The sequence below is a fragment of the Gopherus flavomarginatus genome, chromosome 5 (genome assembly GCF_025201925.1).
Source record: "Gopherus flavomarginatus isolate rGopFla2 chromosome 5, rGopFla2.mat.asm, whole genome shotgun sequence".
In the NCBI taxonomy this organism is placed as follows: Eukaryota; Metazoa; Chordata; order Testudines; family Testudinidae; genus Gopherus; species Gopherus flavomarginatus.
This window is the reverse complement of record NC_066621.1, coordinates 53,334,567-53,352,181: the sequence shown is the minus strand read 5'-3', so window position 1 is coordinate 53,352,181 and position 17,615 is coordinate 53,334,567. Positions and strand designations below refer to the sequence as shown.

At 43.4% G+C, this 17,615-nt stretch overlaps 1 protein-coding gene across 1 annotated transcript in view; it reads left to right on the top strand.

Moving 5' to 3' along the window:
* Positions 1-1,472: 1,472 nt before the first annotated feature.
* The window catches only part of TMEM86A (transmembrane protein 86A), a 52,460-nt gene continuing 36,317 nt past the window's right edge, over positions 1,473-17,615 (top strand). Inside the window, exon 1 of the mRNA XM_050952298.1 lies at positions 1,473-1,610. Coding sequence (XP_050808255.1) covers positions 1,590-1,610 — 21 coding nt within the window. The 5' untranslated portion in view covers positions 1,473-1,589. The remainder of the gene's footprint in view (positions 1,611-17,615) is intronic.

Below are 17,615 nucleotides of genomic sequence, written 5' to 3'. Positions count from 1 at the left end.
TAGACTACAGTAAATTATAAGAACTTATATTAAGAAAATTCACATGCTGTTTCTGTTAAGTGGAAGAGTCAGTTTTCTGGTCTGCTTTAAATGAGTAAGAAGGAAACCTGTTTGTATAAGAGAGCAGATCATTTATGACACATGGAAGATACATTATGTTGCAGTGGCTGTGATTGTACCATTGAGCATGTCTAACAACCTATGACTTAACGGATGTTTACCAGGATTTACCGAAGGATTGTAATTGAAGATAGCAAAGGAGGAGTTATTAGTCTTGGCATTATCTCAGAAACACCGATGATAGTATCCTGAACATAATAGTATATTCACCATGTGGGAGATAAAAACAGGAAGAGTAATTATTTAATTGATGCTTATAAAGTTGATATTCCTGTTTATCAAGTCTCGTTTACATACTAATATCAGCAACATTGCCCAATCCTTATTATGCAGCTTTTAACCTTCTTCCGGCTTCTGATGTCCCCCATTGGCCTCACTCCATCTTGCCCTAAAATATTTCCTCAGTTGCGCTTTGCTCTGCAAATTTCACTTACAATAACCTATCCTTTAATATGTCTATATTTAAATTGTGACCTCTTCTGGGTATGCATCATGGCTTTCCTGATCTGTAGTTTGCCTAGCACACGTTTGGTGCATATAATAAGAAATGATAACTTACCGATGGGCATATATCTATTGTGTAATTCAGTTGGTGGTCTAACACATTATGATTAATGGTGTTATTTTAATATCATTTTCCACTGTGGTTTACTTGAAAGGATTCTCTCACATATGAGCTCCCTGTTTTATATATATAAAGATTGGCAAACTATAAGCAGTTTGGAGAGTTGCGCAAAAACTGGCAAGATCTGGATCTACTTTTTTGTTGCCCTGTAGCAACTAGATGTGCCATATTCCAGGAGACTTTGGCACACTAGTAGCAGCTGGGTGAGCCCTTTAGGAAGTGGAATTTGGGATTCTGAGCACAAAAACAGCAGGGTCCATCAGAATCCATGTCTAGAATAAGTTTTTTGCAGCACTATGGTTCCAAGATGTGCTGGATTCTAGAATTTTTTGGCACATAAGCGGCAACTGGACTGGACATTTTCTTTATTTGGGAGCTGGGTTGTGAAAATCAGCAGGCTTTTCTGTGAGTGTATGTGTTTATGCAGGTGTCTGTAAGCGTACCCATGTTTTTGTCTGCGAGTACGTATGTGTATTTAAGCCTACTGTGGACATGAGAAGGGCAGGAGAGGAGGGGTAAGCAAAAAACTGCAAGCCTATTCCTCTCCCCTTATGAGCTGAGTCTATTCAGCTGCAGGCTGTGAGCCTACAGAAGAAGGCAGAGGGAGGGGCGACTGAGACAGAGCTACCCTGGGATCCCACCCCTAACCGCTCTCCCTTCAGCCTATTGGCTCCGGCCTTTGTGATGTCATTGCGTTCTAAAAAAGAACCCGAAAAACAATCGGCATTGAGAAAAACAGATATATTTTCCCGATCCTATTTAAAGGGAAAGCGCCAGGCACCGGGAACCAGCCGCAGAGCCAGAGTCAGGGAGTGCAGTTCAGCTTGAAGCCTACCGAGCAGACATGGTGTCGCCGGTCACAGTGGTGAGTTCACACGGTGCTTTGCACGGATTGGAGATGAAACCGGAATATAGTAACAATGAAACCCCCAACTTTTTTTTGAGAAGGGGAACCTGTATACATGGGGCGGAGTGTGGGTGGACGGGGACTGGCCCCATGCTGGGTTGCGTGAAGGATCGTTGCCCCACCAGGGACTGGAGTAATGCGTTGGGGCTGCTGCCTTGGGTTGGTTAAATCGGAGTCTCCATCAGCTGGTTGGCTCTGGGGAGAGGAACGGAGTTAGGGCCAGAATCTGATTTCTTAGGCTCAAGGCTACCATCTTGTCCAGCCTGTGCTTTCCTCTGCTGGGATGTGGGGAGAGAATTACCACCACCTTTAACAGGGGACGGGTGGGGGGAATCCTGCGAAAAAGTGCATTGGATGAAAACACCGTGCACGTGACTAGGAAGCGTGACTTTGTTGATTTCATTTCTCTGGTCTCGCCGGTTGGACGCTGTGATGGGGAAGGAGAGCCCTGCTCGGTCAGCCCCCCGCAGCAGCCTGAGCAGAGCTGCCCCATGATTTCTTTAAGGAGCAGCAGGCACTGTCCTATTGCTATTCGTGGTATGTTTGTGATTTATGTGACTGGGCGCGGGTCTGTCAAAATCCCTGTGCGCATTGCACATCTGGGAACCTCTGTGCAGTGTGTGCGCTGTCTGCCCCTGTGGGAGGGATGTGCAAGGTGTATGGACCAGCTCTCTAGCAGCGTGCCTGGGTGTGCATCGTAGGTGTAACGCAGCCTTGTCCACTCACCAGGATAGAGGGATCCTCTGGGGAGTTAAAAAATAAATAAGTTGGTGTCCTCCCTTCACATTATAATCATTTATCCCGATGCATTCTTTTCTTCCTCTCGCCATTCAATCTGGACGAGTAGCTGCAATAGTGGTGGTGGAAGAGGGGATTAGACTCCGTGCCTGGGTCGGCTAATTATCATGACAATTTTGCAAGGCTGATGGTCATGTTTGTGGCTGGCTGTATGTTTAGGCTGTTCCAGTACTACAAAAATATCTCTCTATGCCCAGTTAAAGTAAATTAAAATATTCAGAAAACACTTAGTATTAGCCAGAAATGCTCACCAATATTTTTACATATTCTTTGTATTGTTCTTCATGCAATGTTCAGACCATTAGTGAAAAACAAGATACTTAGTGTACCAGATAAATTTTCAGTTATACAAGTATCAGTATAAAATATCAATACAACATTCATTGGAGAGGGTATCACACACCCCTTTCATAATGGGATATTCTATTTTACTGCACTTCGGTTCCTGTAGGATAATTTAAAAAATGCTGCATAGGTGAAAGACCTTTTTTTCCCCCTAAAAAAGAAATCATTGTTAAATTTCAGTGTTTATTAACATTGAAGTATATTGTTCATAGGGGAACATGACTGTATTGTAAATTCTATACGCTGATATATCCTCAACATCATATGTTTGTCTGGCCTTTTGACGGGGGGTAGGGAGGGAAGCAAAGAGCAGACTATAACTTCACTTCATGTCAAAATATGAAAGAAAATGAATAATTATAATATATATTGCCATGAACATAAATGGAAATAAAAATATTGCTAGGAATGGACAAAATTATTATACCCGTGAAATTAAGAGCAAAATTTGGCCCATAGTATGTGTGTAAAAAAAAATAATCTGAAAAACATTTCAGGGTCTCCCGTTGTATCTGGCTCTTGCCCATCTTTTTATTTATTACTAGCAGAAGCTAGTATTAAGATGCCTAGTTGTATTTTTCTCTTTCCATTTTCTTTTGGCAGAGTCAGTGTCCTCAAAATATGCCTGGACCTGAAATACTGCTTGCAATTCTGCCAGAGATGGGACTGATGTATCTGTTCCTTTTGCCACCTGAGTAATTTCAGGGGTTGAAAATTCTCTCTCTCCTGCTGAACATGATTCATAAATGCTCAGGACAGAAGAAAAAAATAGGTAGCAGCTGTTATAGGTAACTTTCCTTGCTGCCGTCTCTATATTCAGAAATCTTGTGTATTTCATCAGACAGAGTTGCTGTGATAGATCTGCTATTTTCTGCCTTTCTGCTGAGATTCTCTAGTTCCTTTCCAGTGATGTGGGAACCCTTTCTAAGTATAACTGAGTTTCAGCTGTTTTAGTAATCAGCTTTTATTGCCCTCTTCTCCCCCCCCAGTGGTCTGCTCCCCATTTTATTCTCTGGACCCCTTAGTTATGTCCATGTTCCTTGCCCTGCCTTGGTTTTCCAAGTTGTTTTGAGCTTTCCGTTCACCCAGGATGCTCTTTTTTGGTAAGTCCTTTCAGAAGGAGACCATTTGGCTTATAATTTTCCTGTGGACTTTTGCCTTCACTTCTATGTCCATTTGTGGTTCTCATCTGCAGACTCAGTTGTCCAGATTATCAGATTTCTGACTTGACAGTACCTCTGCTTCTTCTTCCTTAGAGACCAGTGAGGGCTGTGTTGCCTCAAGTTCACCTCTAATATTGCTCTTTCTCAGCTGTAGCTGGTCCAGATGGCGTTAGACAGCTGGGTACAGGAAACTCCTGTCTTCTTCCTTCACCAAGCCAGAAGCAGCAACATGGCTTTTGCTTTTTTTTTTTTTTTTTTTTTTTTTTTTTCCAAATCACTATTATTGAGGCTTTCATCCTTTAAACTGATCAGAATGTCTATCTTTGAGACTTGGTCCCCGTCTTCCTCTTGTCACAAGGCATCTTTGGACTTTATGCACACATTCATTGGTGCACCCAGTATCATAAGATACACACGCATGCACATGTAGGGGCATATCTTCCACTACCTTGCTTTAATTTAAATAGACAACCTCACATTTACCCTTACACTAGTATACTAAAATAAATATATCTACCTAGTGTAATGGATTGGATTTTCCTAACATAATCAGTATTTTCATGTACTTGAGTGGTTCACAATTCAGTTGAAAATGGGTGAAAACCAAATAACTCTTGAAACCCCAGATTTTTTTGTAAAAATGAGTAAAAAAAGCAAAGGGCCTTGTCTATGTGGAATAGGAATACTACTACTTGCCTGTCTCTCCTGGTAATCAAGAAGCTTAATTAATATAATCCATACTAATACAGTGTGCAAGACCACATGTAGAGGTTTGTGTATGAACTATTAGAGCTGGTTGTTTAGAACTGAAGTAACAGTGGCTGTGGCTTTAAGATCTAGAAGTCCAGGTTCAGTCCCTACAGATGAGCCAATATAGGGTGTTATTACTTTAATGTGGAAAAGCACTTTGTGATCCCAGGATCAAAGAATCTCTGTGTATATCTTATGTGCCTCTATATGCTGTCCTCTTTCCAGGAGGCACAGAGTTTATCTGAATGAATTTAACTGACAAATCTATAGCTGCAGCAGGAATAACTGTTAGTCAGCAGGTTAAACAGTCCCTTCACTACAGCACATAGCCCAGAGATATTAGGCACCAGCAATTGATATTGATTTGTCATCTTCCCATTTTCAAAGTACTCTGGCCAATGGCTCTCTTTGAAGTGATTCCCTTGTGCTTTACATCAAAGCTGGAAGTTCTTTGATCAAAACACTTCAAAAGCAGTAGGTGCAACAACTCTTTATCCCCATCTTTGCCAGCCTGCACAATAGTTTCCTGCCTCACATTCCAGTGACTGGCCCTTGCAGTCAGTGCAACAGTAGTGAAGAGGTGAATAGGTCTTTAGAGCCTGAATTAAAATAACTTTGCAATATCTTGAAAACATTGTAAATTTCTCTTTTTACACTCTTAAGGGGCAGCCTTTGAAGTTTGCTCTTAGTGCGTTTGTTCTAGAACATGTTTAAAACCAGACTCTGTAGGCTAGGTAAAGGTAATTGTGAGGGGGCGGCTGCCCCCCACTGGCAGAAAAGGGGTTAAAAGCAGCCCTATGGAGGCTGTGCTGGAAGCAGCCAATTAGAAAGGGTCTGAGAGGAGTAGCCAATCATGGCCTGGAAAGCCCATATAAGAAGGGCTGCAGGCAGAGCAGAGTTCAGTAACTGAGTGGAATGCAAGCATCTGGGACATTTCAGTGCTGTGAGCAGGGACTAGAGAGCTCCTGGCTGCTAGGGCTGGCAGGCTGAGGCCCTGGGGTAAAGGCAGAAGAGGGTACTGGAACTGCATGGGATGTGGCCTGGGACAATGAACTGCAGTTGCACCTGAGGGAAGAGGCTGGGTGGAGATTGCGGGTCCCCTGGAAGGGGCGAATGCAGTGTGGCACAGCTGGAGGGCAGTGTCATGAAGAGGATGCTGTGGTCCTAGGAATTGTGTCCAGGAGCAGAGATGACTGTGGGTGAGACTCTACCAGAAAAGGATGCAGAGCTAATTCCCAGGACCATTAGTAGGTGGTGCTGCAGTGGTGAGTTGTACCCTGTCACAATAATACACAGGTTTTTCCTAAAGGAATGTGGGTTTACCTCAATTTACATATTAGCAACAAACAAAACCATCAAGCTAAACCAGTGGAAGTTATCCTCAGACCGAACTTGAGAGGCAGAGAATTAACATGGCTCCTATACCCCAGAAGACCACTGGTGCCTGAATCCCCAAGAAGCCTTCCTGACTTTCAGGACAAAGACACTTCCTTTGGAGGAAGTATAAGGGAGAGAGAGACTCCATCTTTATCCTCCACTTGAGGAGACAAAGGAACCAAACACTTTGTGCTTGGTGTGTTGGTTCCTGATCAGAGGGTCTAGTCAGCCATGCTGGACAAAGACTGATTAGTGAGAAAACTACCTTGAGCGCTGGCAGTAGCTTGTTAAGTTAGGTCTTAGCTATTAGAAAGTATATTTTTACTTTTGTAACCATTCTCCTTTCTACTTGGGATCACTTAACCTTGCTGGATTTTCACTGTAATCCAACCCTGTGCTGTGTTTGAATAGTAAGGCTTGTTAACGTCAGCTAAAATGATAAGCTGTACTTTTGTCTCTTTAAAGGAGCAATGAACCTTGAGTGTTCCAGGAGAGGGCTGGTGGCTTCAGGGCAGATGGCTTGGGGGAAGTTCAGAACTGAGGGTGTGTTGATCACCTTGCAAGCACTAATCATGGCTAGTGGAGACCTGGGTGGGGCTGTTGTGGTATAGGCCGGTGGCTGGGGCCAGAATGCAGAACCAGGGCTGCACGGCGCACACAGGCGCAGGAAACTACAGGCTCATCTGTTGGAGATCAGGCTGTGAGCCACAGCAGCAGAGCATTTAAGGCACACAGGGCAGCTGGTAACACAGCTTCACTGGTCTGTGTTGAACCCCAAAATGTTGCACCGTGTGAAATTACATCTTAAAAGTGAATTGTGGAGCAGAAGATAGACTAGGGGCCTTCAGTTGTGCTTGTGCAATGACAAAGTCAAGCTTTTTTAAAAGTTGGTTTCTGCTTGTTTCCCCCTTGAAATACAGTCTTCATTCATCTCCTTGTTTGCTGGAGAACTTCAGTAAAACCTTAGGACTGGAACAGTGATAACACATGAAGCTGTATCCAGAGCAGCAGCTGCTCCACTCTACAACACAAGAGGGAAAGGAAACTTCCTAAAAGTCAATGTTGTGCTTCTCCACTGATCTTGTAAAAGTTGGTAGAAGAAAACAGTGAATCCTTATATTTCATAAGGGAGCAGCAAAGTCAAAACCAACTGCTTTGCAGTTCACCTTTAACAGCCACTTTTCACGTTCCTCTTTTCCCACAGACTTGGGTAGTGCAGTATGCTGGAATAGCTGACTAGCAGACTGAAAAGTGGATGTGGGATATCCTGGGCATATAGCACAAAGGCATTATTACCTGATACAAGACCAGGGTAGCACATGGAATTGTGTTTGGTTATAATGCATTATCATCTCTTGCCTGCCTGCAATATTGGCCTGGGTTGGGAAAAATATTTGAATACAGCAGTTGATATGATTTTTCTTTTGTTTTCTTAGATGATCTTTGTATGTTCATTCCAGATGCAGCAATTGTCTTTGGCTACTCAGGAGTATCACTTTCTCCTAGTTTTTTATTTTCCCTCATACTCTTACATGGAATGAAGCAATTTGTTAAAGAGGGAAGAATACCCGAATGCAAAGAAGTTGGAATATTGGAAGTTTAATTTCCACTGCCACCACAATTTATTGCTTAAAAAAATAACTTATGGAGGTTTGGTCCTCTAAATAGGACATTTTCTCATACATACTATGTATATCTTATATGCAAGTTATATTCTTAGATAACATAAATAAGGGTATATGCTGCAAAATATATTATGGCATAGAGTCATAGATTCCAAAAACAGAAAGGACCACTGTGATCATTTAGTCTGACTTCTTGCATAAAAGAGGCCATAGGAGCATGTTACAGATACATTACAAGCCATCTCTGCTAGAATCAAGTCTGGACCAGATCCTCAGCTGGTGTCAATCAGTGTAGCTCCTTTGACATCAATGAAGCCTCAGTTGGTGTAAAACAGCATAGATCTGGCCCAGAAATGGCTCATCTCTCTGCCAGGCCTATCCACTGTGTTCTTCAGTATTTTGACAATTCTGTTGTAACTGACCCTGTTGATGGAAGTTTTCTCTTTCTTACTCTGGGATGCTGTTCCTCCCCACTCCCAATGTCTCAAAGCAATTTCTTTGCCTCCGTGCCATATACCACCTTCCAATCTTAGCAGGTAGCTCTTATAGTCTCTTTAGGTATCTCATATCCTCTTGGCCTTTACTTACTTGTGGTACAGCAGAAGAGAGTTAGTTAATGGAGGAAAGCCAAGATTCTGACCACGCTGGGCAGGTGGAGATTGGGCACATACTGAAGAGATGGACCACATAGATTGTGACCGCTTGCTTTGTGAATTGGGGAGGAGAAGGCAGCATGCCAATTGCCCCACTGCAGATTATTACGCTAATGGGAAGAGTTAGTAAGTTCTGCCCTTGTTTCTGGAAGGGACTAGTACAGCAACTATTAACACCAGCCTTATGGTGGGTTTGTAAAACTGAAGGGAAAGCCAGCAACAAAAGCCAGACTGAAGCGCTGTTTCCTTGGTCTAGGCTAGGATGACCAGAGGGCCCCTTCTACTAGCAGAAAGAAAGAAAAACTAATGTAATGCATTACGTGGAGAGTGTTTGTTTGTTTAGTAAGTATTTGCTGATTAATTCTATTCTCACTCAGTAGCCACTGGCATCAGTCTCAATGAAAAGAATGCTTTTTGAAACTGTATTGAAAGGGGTTTTGTCCTCTCCCACTTAAACAGTTTCCAGTATGGGTCTAGAGGAGCTCATTACTGAGAGCCACTGTCAGCTCATGCCTTCTAGCAGCCTCAGAGCCCCTGCTGTCTCTGGGGCCAGGGTATTATTTAGGCTTGACCTCACCCACCCACTGATAGCCTTGCTAGCATAGCTGTAGCTTCTAGACAAAACACTTTGACTTGTAGCCTGTGATTTTTCAAATGATCTTAAAGACATTTGGCCTCTAATGGGATTTAGGTGCCTAACTCCCTTAGACCTCTTAAAATCTAGTGCTGCTCAACTAGCAGCAGCAATGGTAGACTCTGCAGAAGGTTTAGGCAGTTTAACCCTTGCCTGTACTGGCGTTTCCCCCATCACTACCCCTGGCGGGGCATCACAGCTCTGATTGTTCCCTGGTCTTGACAAGGCTGAATTGGTTAGAAACCATTTTCAAGCATAGTAACACTATAATATGATGGGCCAGTTGGGGTCCATGTATGTTGTATCAGGGTTAAAGAACAGGTTACAACTGTATTTGAAGCCATGTGATAGGCTATGTAGCAGGTAGTTGGTCTCTAGCTCTGTTCTGGGGACCATGTTCAAGTCGTGCTCTACACCTGTGCTAGCAATAGTGGTGGAAATCATGGCTTGCCAATATTATTCATGCCTTAAGAACTGGTGCCTAAAGAAGCCAACTCAACCTGCACTCCCAGGGCTTCTGCTCTAGTCCATTTAGGTTCATATACTGCACCCATCTCTGTGGTAGTGGGAGTCTTCCATTGATGTGTCAAGCAACATGACTAGCATCTGCCATTTGTGCTTTCTCCTCTGTCCTTTTACCTCTCCATATGGCTGTACAGCAACATTGACTGCTTCTGCACAAAGAAATCAGTACCCTTAGTTCTCCAATGATAGCATGCGTGGAGTTGGGTTGGTGGTGAATGTATAGTCCTAATTTTCCCCTAGGCCAGACAAGGCCATTGTGTATGGTTGTACTGTATGCATAGTTTAGTTTATGGTCTCTGCACACTTGCCCTTTAGGGACCAAATCTTTAAAGCTGAAGAGTATCATGGGCTCCTAAAGTCAACTCCTATTGAAGTGGGATGCTGGTATCCTTCAAACAATGCTCTTTGTCCTCAGAATCACATCACAAGCACTAAGTCATATGCTGAATAGCTTTTAAACTCCCCACGGGGCACCTTGAGCTGAAACCTACTTGTTTGCTCAGAGATGTTTCATGGTCTCTGCATGACTAAGGGAAGCAGGGTTCCCTTCCTGTGATCTGTTGGTACACACTGTTTTATTTCAAGGTCTGGAAAAAATAAGAACGAGGCAACACAAGACGGTTACTGAGAATTGCTGAGTATGTAGTGCTGCATATTTCATAGGACTCTCATTTAGACAGACTGCACATTGGGCTTGCATGAAGGAGGGCTCTTCAAATATTTCCCTGCCTGGTAACTTTTTTGAATGTTTAAATGGTCTTCCAAAGCGCCCCCAAATCATTTCCTACTGTTAGTTGCAACCAAAACCACTTTGAGGCAAATGTTCATGCAGGCACGAACGTGGCACTTGTAATAGCAACACTTCTCACTCCACCTATAGGTGAAATGGGACACTTACCACATAGAAAAACATCCCCACACTGGGAGCCACTGCAAACAGGGCTGTACCTTCTCCTAGGCTAGCAAAAGCATGAATGAGTTTGCCACTGGGCATGCACTTCTCTTTTGGGAAAGCAAGACAAATTTACTATGGTTTTTCTCCCCACAGGATCCTGACAGTAAGTACCTGATGCTTCAGAAGAGCTAACTCCCTTGAGTGATGCCCCTAACTTAGTGCAATATAATACATGGAGAGGAAAGGCACATTCTTTTGTGAGCTTGGCTTGTGATCAGCCTGTGTCCTGATGAATATTTGTAGGTTGTTTTAACCAAAATTCCAGGCCCTTCTGTAGAGAACCTAGGATTTGTTTGCTTTGATTTAAAGGCAGTCATCTTCCTAGGCTATATAATCAGATCCCCTTCCTCACAAGAGGAAAGCAGTAAAGGAAAGCCTCTTGGAAAAATCCATTGCAAGTCTAATGGTAATTGGATTACCACAGTAGAAGGCTAGATCTCATTACAGCTGAAACCTTGTTTTTGTAAACATACATGACAGACGGGAACTACAAAGCATCTGATGGAGATAACATGTTGGGCCTATAAGTATCTAGATAGAGCTAGAAGCACTGTGCGGACTGGTTATTCATCTTCCCATATGTCCTGGGCATCACCAGATCCTTCCAAGCCAATGTCACTGATCACAGCCCCCTGACTTTCCCTTATTTGTGCTTGTGTGTACATGACTGGTGTTAATTTCTGTGCTTAGAGAATACACATTGTAGAAAAGTGTGTTTCAACCTGTGGTCTGCAGACCCCTGGGGGTCCACAGACTATGTCTAAGAGGTCTGAACAGTTGTCATTACCACAGAACAATGGTATTTAACCTGGGCTCTGCAGACAATGTCTAAGATTTGTAAAGGGGTCAGCACCTCTGAAATTTTTTAGGGGTCTGCAAGTGTAAAAAAGTTGAAGACTACGGCTGATACACAATCTTCTACAGCTGTAATATTGAGAGATGATTGAAGTTGTGTAACCAAACAACTCCTATTGCAAAGACAAAAACAGGGTTTCAACCTACCTGGCTATGTCATAGGAGTGTCCCCATTATTTTTTTTACAGGACATGTATTGATCCAGTGTTAAGGTTGAGAAATTAAACACTAATCTCAGGATAAAAAACTAGTTGTGATGGAACACAATCTTATTTCCATCTTGTTTATATCCTAATTCTGTTTCACTAGAGGTATTGATAAGTTTTTCCATTCATTCAATATACAATACAAACTAGATTTTTCTTATGCAGTAAGTTCATAGTTACAGTAGTTTCCAGAATTGTCTTAAGGCTCAGAACAAACAACAAGCCAAGTTTAAACAAAAATGCAGTAAGCTTTTTCTTGATAGAGCTCTAATTACTGCACGCTTCCCTTTTGTAACTTCAATGACACAATTGTTTATGGATATACCTAAAGAGCCCTTGTCACCCTAGCTGACCTGCTATTGAGCAAAGCTTCATGGGCTAGATTGGAACTAGGCCAGTTTTTACCATCTGAGCAGAAAACCTTATGTCATGACTTTAAAAGATTAGTTATCACTTGCACACTTTTTGCTATGAGAGTCATAACTTCCTCCCTCCCCACCCCCGTCTAGAGAGTGGCTCATGACTGAGTGCCTACCTCAGAACAGATTGTCAAAAACAGGGCAGACACCACAAACTGGTGATGTGTTCTGTAATTAAGTTGCACTAACTCAGTAACAAATGTGAACTTCTGGATCACTTTAAGTCTTACCGTGGAGTCACAGATGGGTCCACTTAGGCTCTCTAGTCTGTCTTGCCACCCAGGCAAGCTAGACTTAGTGATAATCACTTACACATGAAGTATTCAGGTTGCTTCCAGTCCCAAGAGACCAGTCACTTACCGCAGGTAAATTTGTATCTTTAATCTCATACCAAAGACAGCACTTATAGCCAATCATATAATAGTTAAACTAACTAAAAGGTTTATTAAGAGAGATAAATTAGTTATTTACAGGTTAAAGCAAGCATATACACAGTTACATTCAGTGGTTCCTAAGGATGACAGATGTGGTAATCTAAGTTTAAAATGTCTTTCAGGGGTAACCACTGGGGATCTCTGCCTTAGTTTAAGGTCTCCATCCAAGTGAGAGTTCAAACAGCAAAGAGATGAAAAATTTTCTTGTGACCCTGTTATCTTTTACATTTGGCTTCCAGTTAATAAGACAAGCTCCCTTGCATGTAGCATTTCCAAGGTGTGATAGAGCCATTCACCAGTCCTTTAAATTGTGATGTCCCTTAGTGGCCTGTTTAATCTTGATAGGCCTCTGAATGGGTGCGGCAACAATCCCCATGGCCAGGTTCACATGTTCAGAGCAAACATTTTCAAAGTTATAAAGGAAAATTTACATATATCCTTATGGCAGGAAATACAGACATTACAAGTGAGACTAATGCATGCAGCAACTGGCAAGTTTCATAGAGTCTAAACACTAAATACGTTCTTATACGACTAATACCTGTTTTGAACAAAACTAACCTACAGGAGAGCTGGTTTGGTTTCCAGCTATGAGTTTGTCAATTCTTAGCTAAGTCCTACTGCGTTGGCCAGAGCTGGCACTTGGTTTATCAGCCTTACACCCCTCATGACAAACAACTAGCCTTAGTTATGAACAACTGAAACTGGAGAGTTATAATTAGGATGACCAGATATCCCATTTTTAAAGGGACAGTCCCATTTTCAGGGACTTTTTCTTATATAGGCACCTTATATACCCCCCACCCCCGTCCTGTTTTTTTCATAGTTGCTATCTGGTAACCCTAGTTATAATAGACATTGCATTTATACCTTAATTAAGGCTGTTGCTCCCGCTCCCACTGTGGTTACATTTTAAGAAATCGGTGCTGATCACCACTGTCAACAATGCAGTGGAACTGAATTGCTTCACTTGCTCAAGTTTCTTTAGTCACATGCCCATAAATCTAAAAAAACCCAGAACTACAAAACACGTTTAAAGGATCCGGGTCTGAAGTCCTTAGACAAAACTCCCTTAGGATGGCTTTTCATATTCATTTTGAAGTATCTATATCCAAAGCAATACCCCAAGGGTCACAAGGGCTTCAGTCACCATAAACTTTGCAGATAATTGCACAGGGCTGAGAGCCATCCATGTTCTGTGGGAAAAATCCACTTAGTTAATGAGAGCATGAAGGCGTCCCATATCAGGGCTCTAATCCAGCTCGCCAGGTAATATGAGCTATGCTTTCCTCTTGGGAGTTGTATCTATTTGGCTAGAAGTAGCACATTTGATAACCATTTGTTAAACACGGAGTCACTTATGTTTCCTGCAAGACTTTTCTACATTGTCTCAACTATAAAGTATTTAGTCATTTAACATTTAGTGACCAGTGAATGTAAGACAGCAGATAATGTCATTTATGGAAAATCCCATAGAGAATGAGACTTCTGTAGAAGTTTTAAAGCAGCCAATTGTGTTTAACAGGTGCCATTCACAAAACACAGAAGGAGGTGCCATCCTGCCACCCAACAGTCTGGTGGTTAGGGTACTTACCTTGGATGTAGGAGAGCCAGGTTCCAATCCCCACATGGTACTTGAACTCCTATCACTCTGCTGCCACCTGAAAACCTATATGCTGGTGGACAGGGCAATCCTCAAGCTCTCCTGTTGAAGTTGTTCTGCTTTGTATAAGTAGTTAAATGTTCATTGACACTGGGACTGTGACCCAGCTAACCATCAGGCTATCGAATCCCTTACTCTTCTCTAGGCCAATGAATATGCTACTGATACAAAGTTGAACATCTTCAACAATCTAGATTGAGAGCTCCCACCCCCCTAATAGCCTATAGCTGTGTGTCTAGGGCATTCACCAGAGAAGAAGAGCTGGTTCAAGTCTCCTCCAGAGTGGAGATTTGAATCTGTACCTCCCACATCCAGGTAAGTGGCTTAACCACCAGGTTATTTGGTATAAGAGGAGCACCCCTAACACCTCCTTTGTTTTGTGAATGTTTGAAATGTGGTGAAAGTTGAAGTGAACTGTTTCAACATTGTCAAATTCTCTCTTTTGACCAAAACAATTACTTGAAATCAAAACAATTTGTAACTTTGTATCTGACTCATCTGCATTTTTTTCTTCAAATGATAAGTTTTGGCTAAAACATGTCACCCAGCTCTACCAGTTATGTCCTATTAAAAATCGTGTGGCAATTTATTACAGTAAAAGGCCTGATGTCCCCATCCTCAGTGTTGGTATCCTGCTGCCTTGTACTCACATTGGACAGATGGAGCAATGCATTCCCCCTCTCACCCGCATCCATTGCTTAAACTGCCATTAGCTAAAAAGCATTTCATTAATGACCGACTTCTAGATAACAGGTCTAATTGTTTAACCACTTTGATCTTCGCTGCACCTACTGCTGTACAAGCAGCCTTCATCAGTAAGTATCCAGGTAACTATGACATAGCTGCTTCTGGGTGGTGAAGAGGAGGGAATTGATCATTAGCTGGAATAGCAGCTTGAAGGTGTCAGGTTGGCAGACTTCTTTTCATGTACAGCATATCCTCATTTAGTCAGATGCCTTGAAGATTTTAGGTACATTCAGACCAAAAGGGTTTTGTGATAATTGTGGAGAGTTGCTGGGTAAGTGATTCACGTAGTGGAATACAACCTTGATTCAGATAAATGTTTGTTTCTCTTTGGACAAAGAGAATGCAATTCTCCATTTACACTGGTTTTAATGCCATGGGGCCAGATCCTCAGCTGGTATAAATGGACATAGCGCCATTGATGTCAGTGGTGCAAGTGCAGATTTATATCACCTGAGAATCTGCCCCATTGATGGCGGTAGTTACTGAGGTTTACCCAGTTGTGAGATTAGACTTCGGCACATGAGGTTTAAATATCCTTGCAGTCTGGGTTTAAAACAATAAGGAATGTCAAAGCTGAGACAACTCATTACTAGGCAGACCATTTTCCTTCGGTGGGCTGTGATGTCCTCTTTCATTAAGACAGCAAATTAAATTACTTCCAAATCTGTAGTCTCAAAGGGTGAAGGGAAACTGGGCCAGCCATACCTTTTTAAATAAGAATTGGTGAAGCGGTATATTGAGCCTTTTGTAGTGTTTGAATGTAGGAAGTCCCTCCACACACCACCCAGAGCCCAACTCTTCATGCAGACAGTCTTTAAATCATGTGAAATCAGAATAAGGGCTTGGCTACACTGGAGAGTTGCAGCGCTGGTGGTGGGTTTACAGCGCTGCAACTTAGTAACTGTCTACACCTGCAAGACACATCCAGCGCTGCAACTCCCTGGCTGCAGTGCTGGCTGTACACCTGGTCTGCTTGGGGTGTAACTGATGCAGCGCTGCTCATCAAGTGTGGCCACCAAAAGCACTGTTATTGGCCTCCAGGGTATTAGGAGGTATCCCAGAATGCCTGCTCACAACAAACAGGAAGAATGGCTGAACTCTGAGCTCCCCGGAGCTACTTATTTAAAAAACAAACACAGCTGCTTTTTGCTCCAGTGAGCGAGCAGAGGCAGGAGAATTGCTTTGGAATGTTCACAGCTGTTTGCTTGAGGAGAGAGGGGAGTCTGTGTTGAGCAGCTGCTTATGTGGTCTGAAGGCTATTTAGGAGTGCATAATTTGCTTTTAATGAATAAGAGAGGGGTGAGGGAAGGGGTCAAAACTTTTTAAATGATTGAAGGTAGGTGCTGTGTATCTTCCAGTCCTTAGAACTTGCAAGGCAGGGAGCTGAGAACGGTGTCAGCTCCAAAAATCCACTTTCTGTCTCCCCCATGCTCCCTGTCACACTCCACCCCACTCCCCAGTTTTGAAAAGCACATTGCAGCCACTTGAACGCTGGTATAGCTGCCCACAATGCACCACTCCCAACAGCGCTGCAAATGTGGCCACAGTGCAGCACTGGTAGGTGTCAATGTGGCCACACTGCAGCGCTTTCCCTACACAGCTGTAGGAATACAGCTGTAACTCCCAGCACTGTACAACTGTAAGTGTAGCCATACCCTAACTTGGCATCAGGCACAGGAATTTCCAAAGGTAACAATATACATTCATGCTAATAGCAGGAAGCTCCAGGTGACCTGTTGCCAAAGGTTACGGGTAACTTTCAAATCAAGAGATACAGCTGAACTTCTTTCAGTGTAAAATGGATTAAAGAGACAAAGGGACAGATCCTCAGCTGGTGTAGGTCCAGTGACTTCAGTAGAGCTATGGTGACTTAGTTGTGGGACTGGCACAATTTTCTGCCAGGATCAGTAATTATTTTGTTCCTTGTGCTTTTGTAATAAATGATAGAAGTGTGATCTAAGCCCAAAGCAGGGAGCTAGGCACTCCTAGATTCTAACTCTAGCTGTTACATTGATCCCTTGGGTGGTTTTGGGCAAGTTGTGTAACGTCTGTCTGTCTGTCTTCCCTTTATCTGTAAAGTGGGCATGATGAGGGCAGACTGTGTGGAACAACTAGCTGTTTGCAGGGCTGGTAAGGATGTTTCGCGCCCTAGGCGAAACTTCCACCTTGTGCCCCTCCCCCATCCCAAGGTGCCCCACCGCCCCCCACGGCAGCTCCCCACCCTCTGCGCTGAGGCGCCCCCTTTCAGCAGCTCACCCCTGCTCTGCGCACGAGCACCCCAAGCACACCGTTGCTGCTTCACTTCTCCTGCCTCCCAGGCTTGTGGCGCCTAAGCTGATTGGCGCCGCAAGCCTGGGCGGTGGGAGAAGTGAAGCAGCTCACCCCTGCGGGGCAGGGGTGAGCTGGGGCAGGGAGTTCCCCTGCATTCTGCCTCCCCCTCTCCTTACTTGCTGCAGGCAGCCCTCCCAGCGCTCCCCTGCTCCAGCTCCCTCCGCCTAAATGCCAGCAGCGACCAGGGCACCTAGGTCGCCTAACTGGTTGCACCGTCCCTGGCTGTTTGTGAAACGCTAATTATGTTAGGATTTGGAACATGCACATAGCTTCACCATCTCATGAGTGCAGACCCCTCTCTGCCCCTCTTAAAGTAGTTTATTACCCATGCACATAATCATTAGAATTATTACCTGCAAAACCCACTGGGGTCAGTGGATTGTGCATGTTCAAAACACTCGTTGCACTACATTATTGAAAGTGTTTGCACCTGCCAAGCTTGGCTACACTGGGAGGGGAAAGGGCGCATGAGAGGCCTGATGC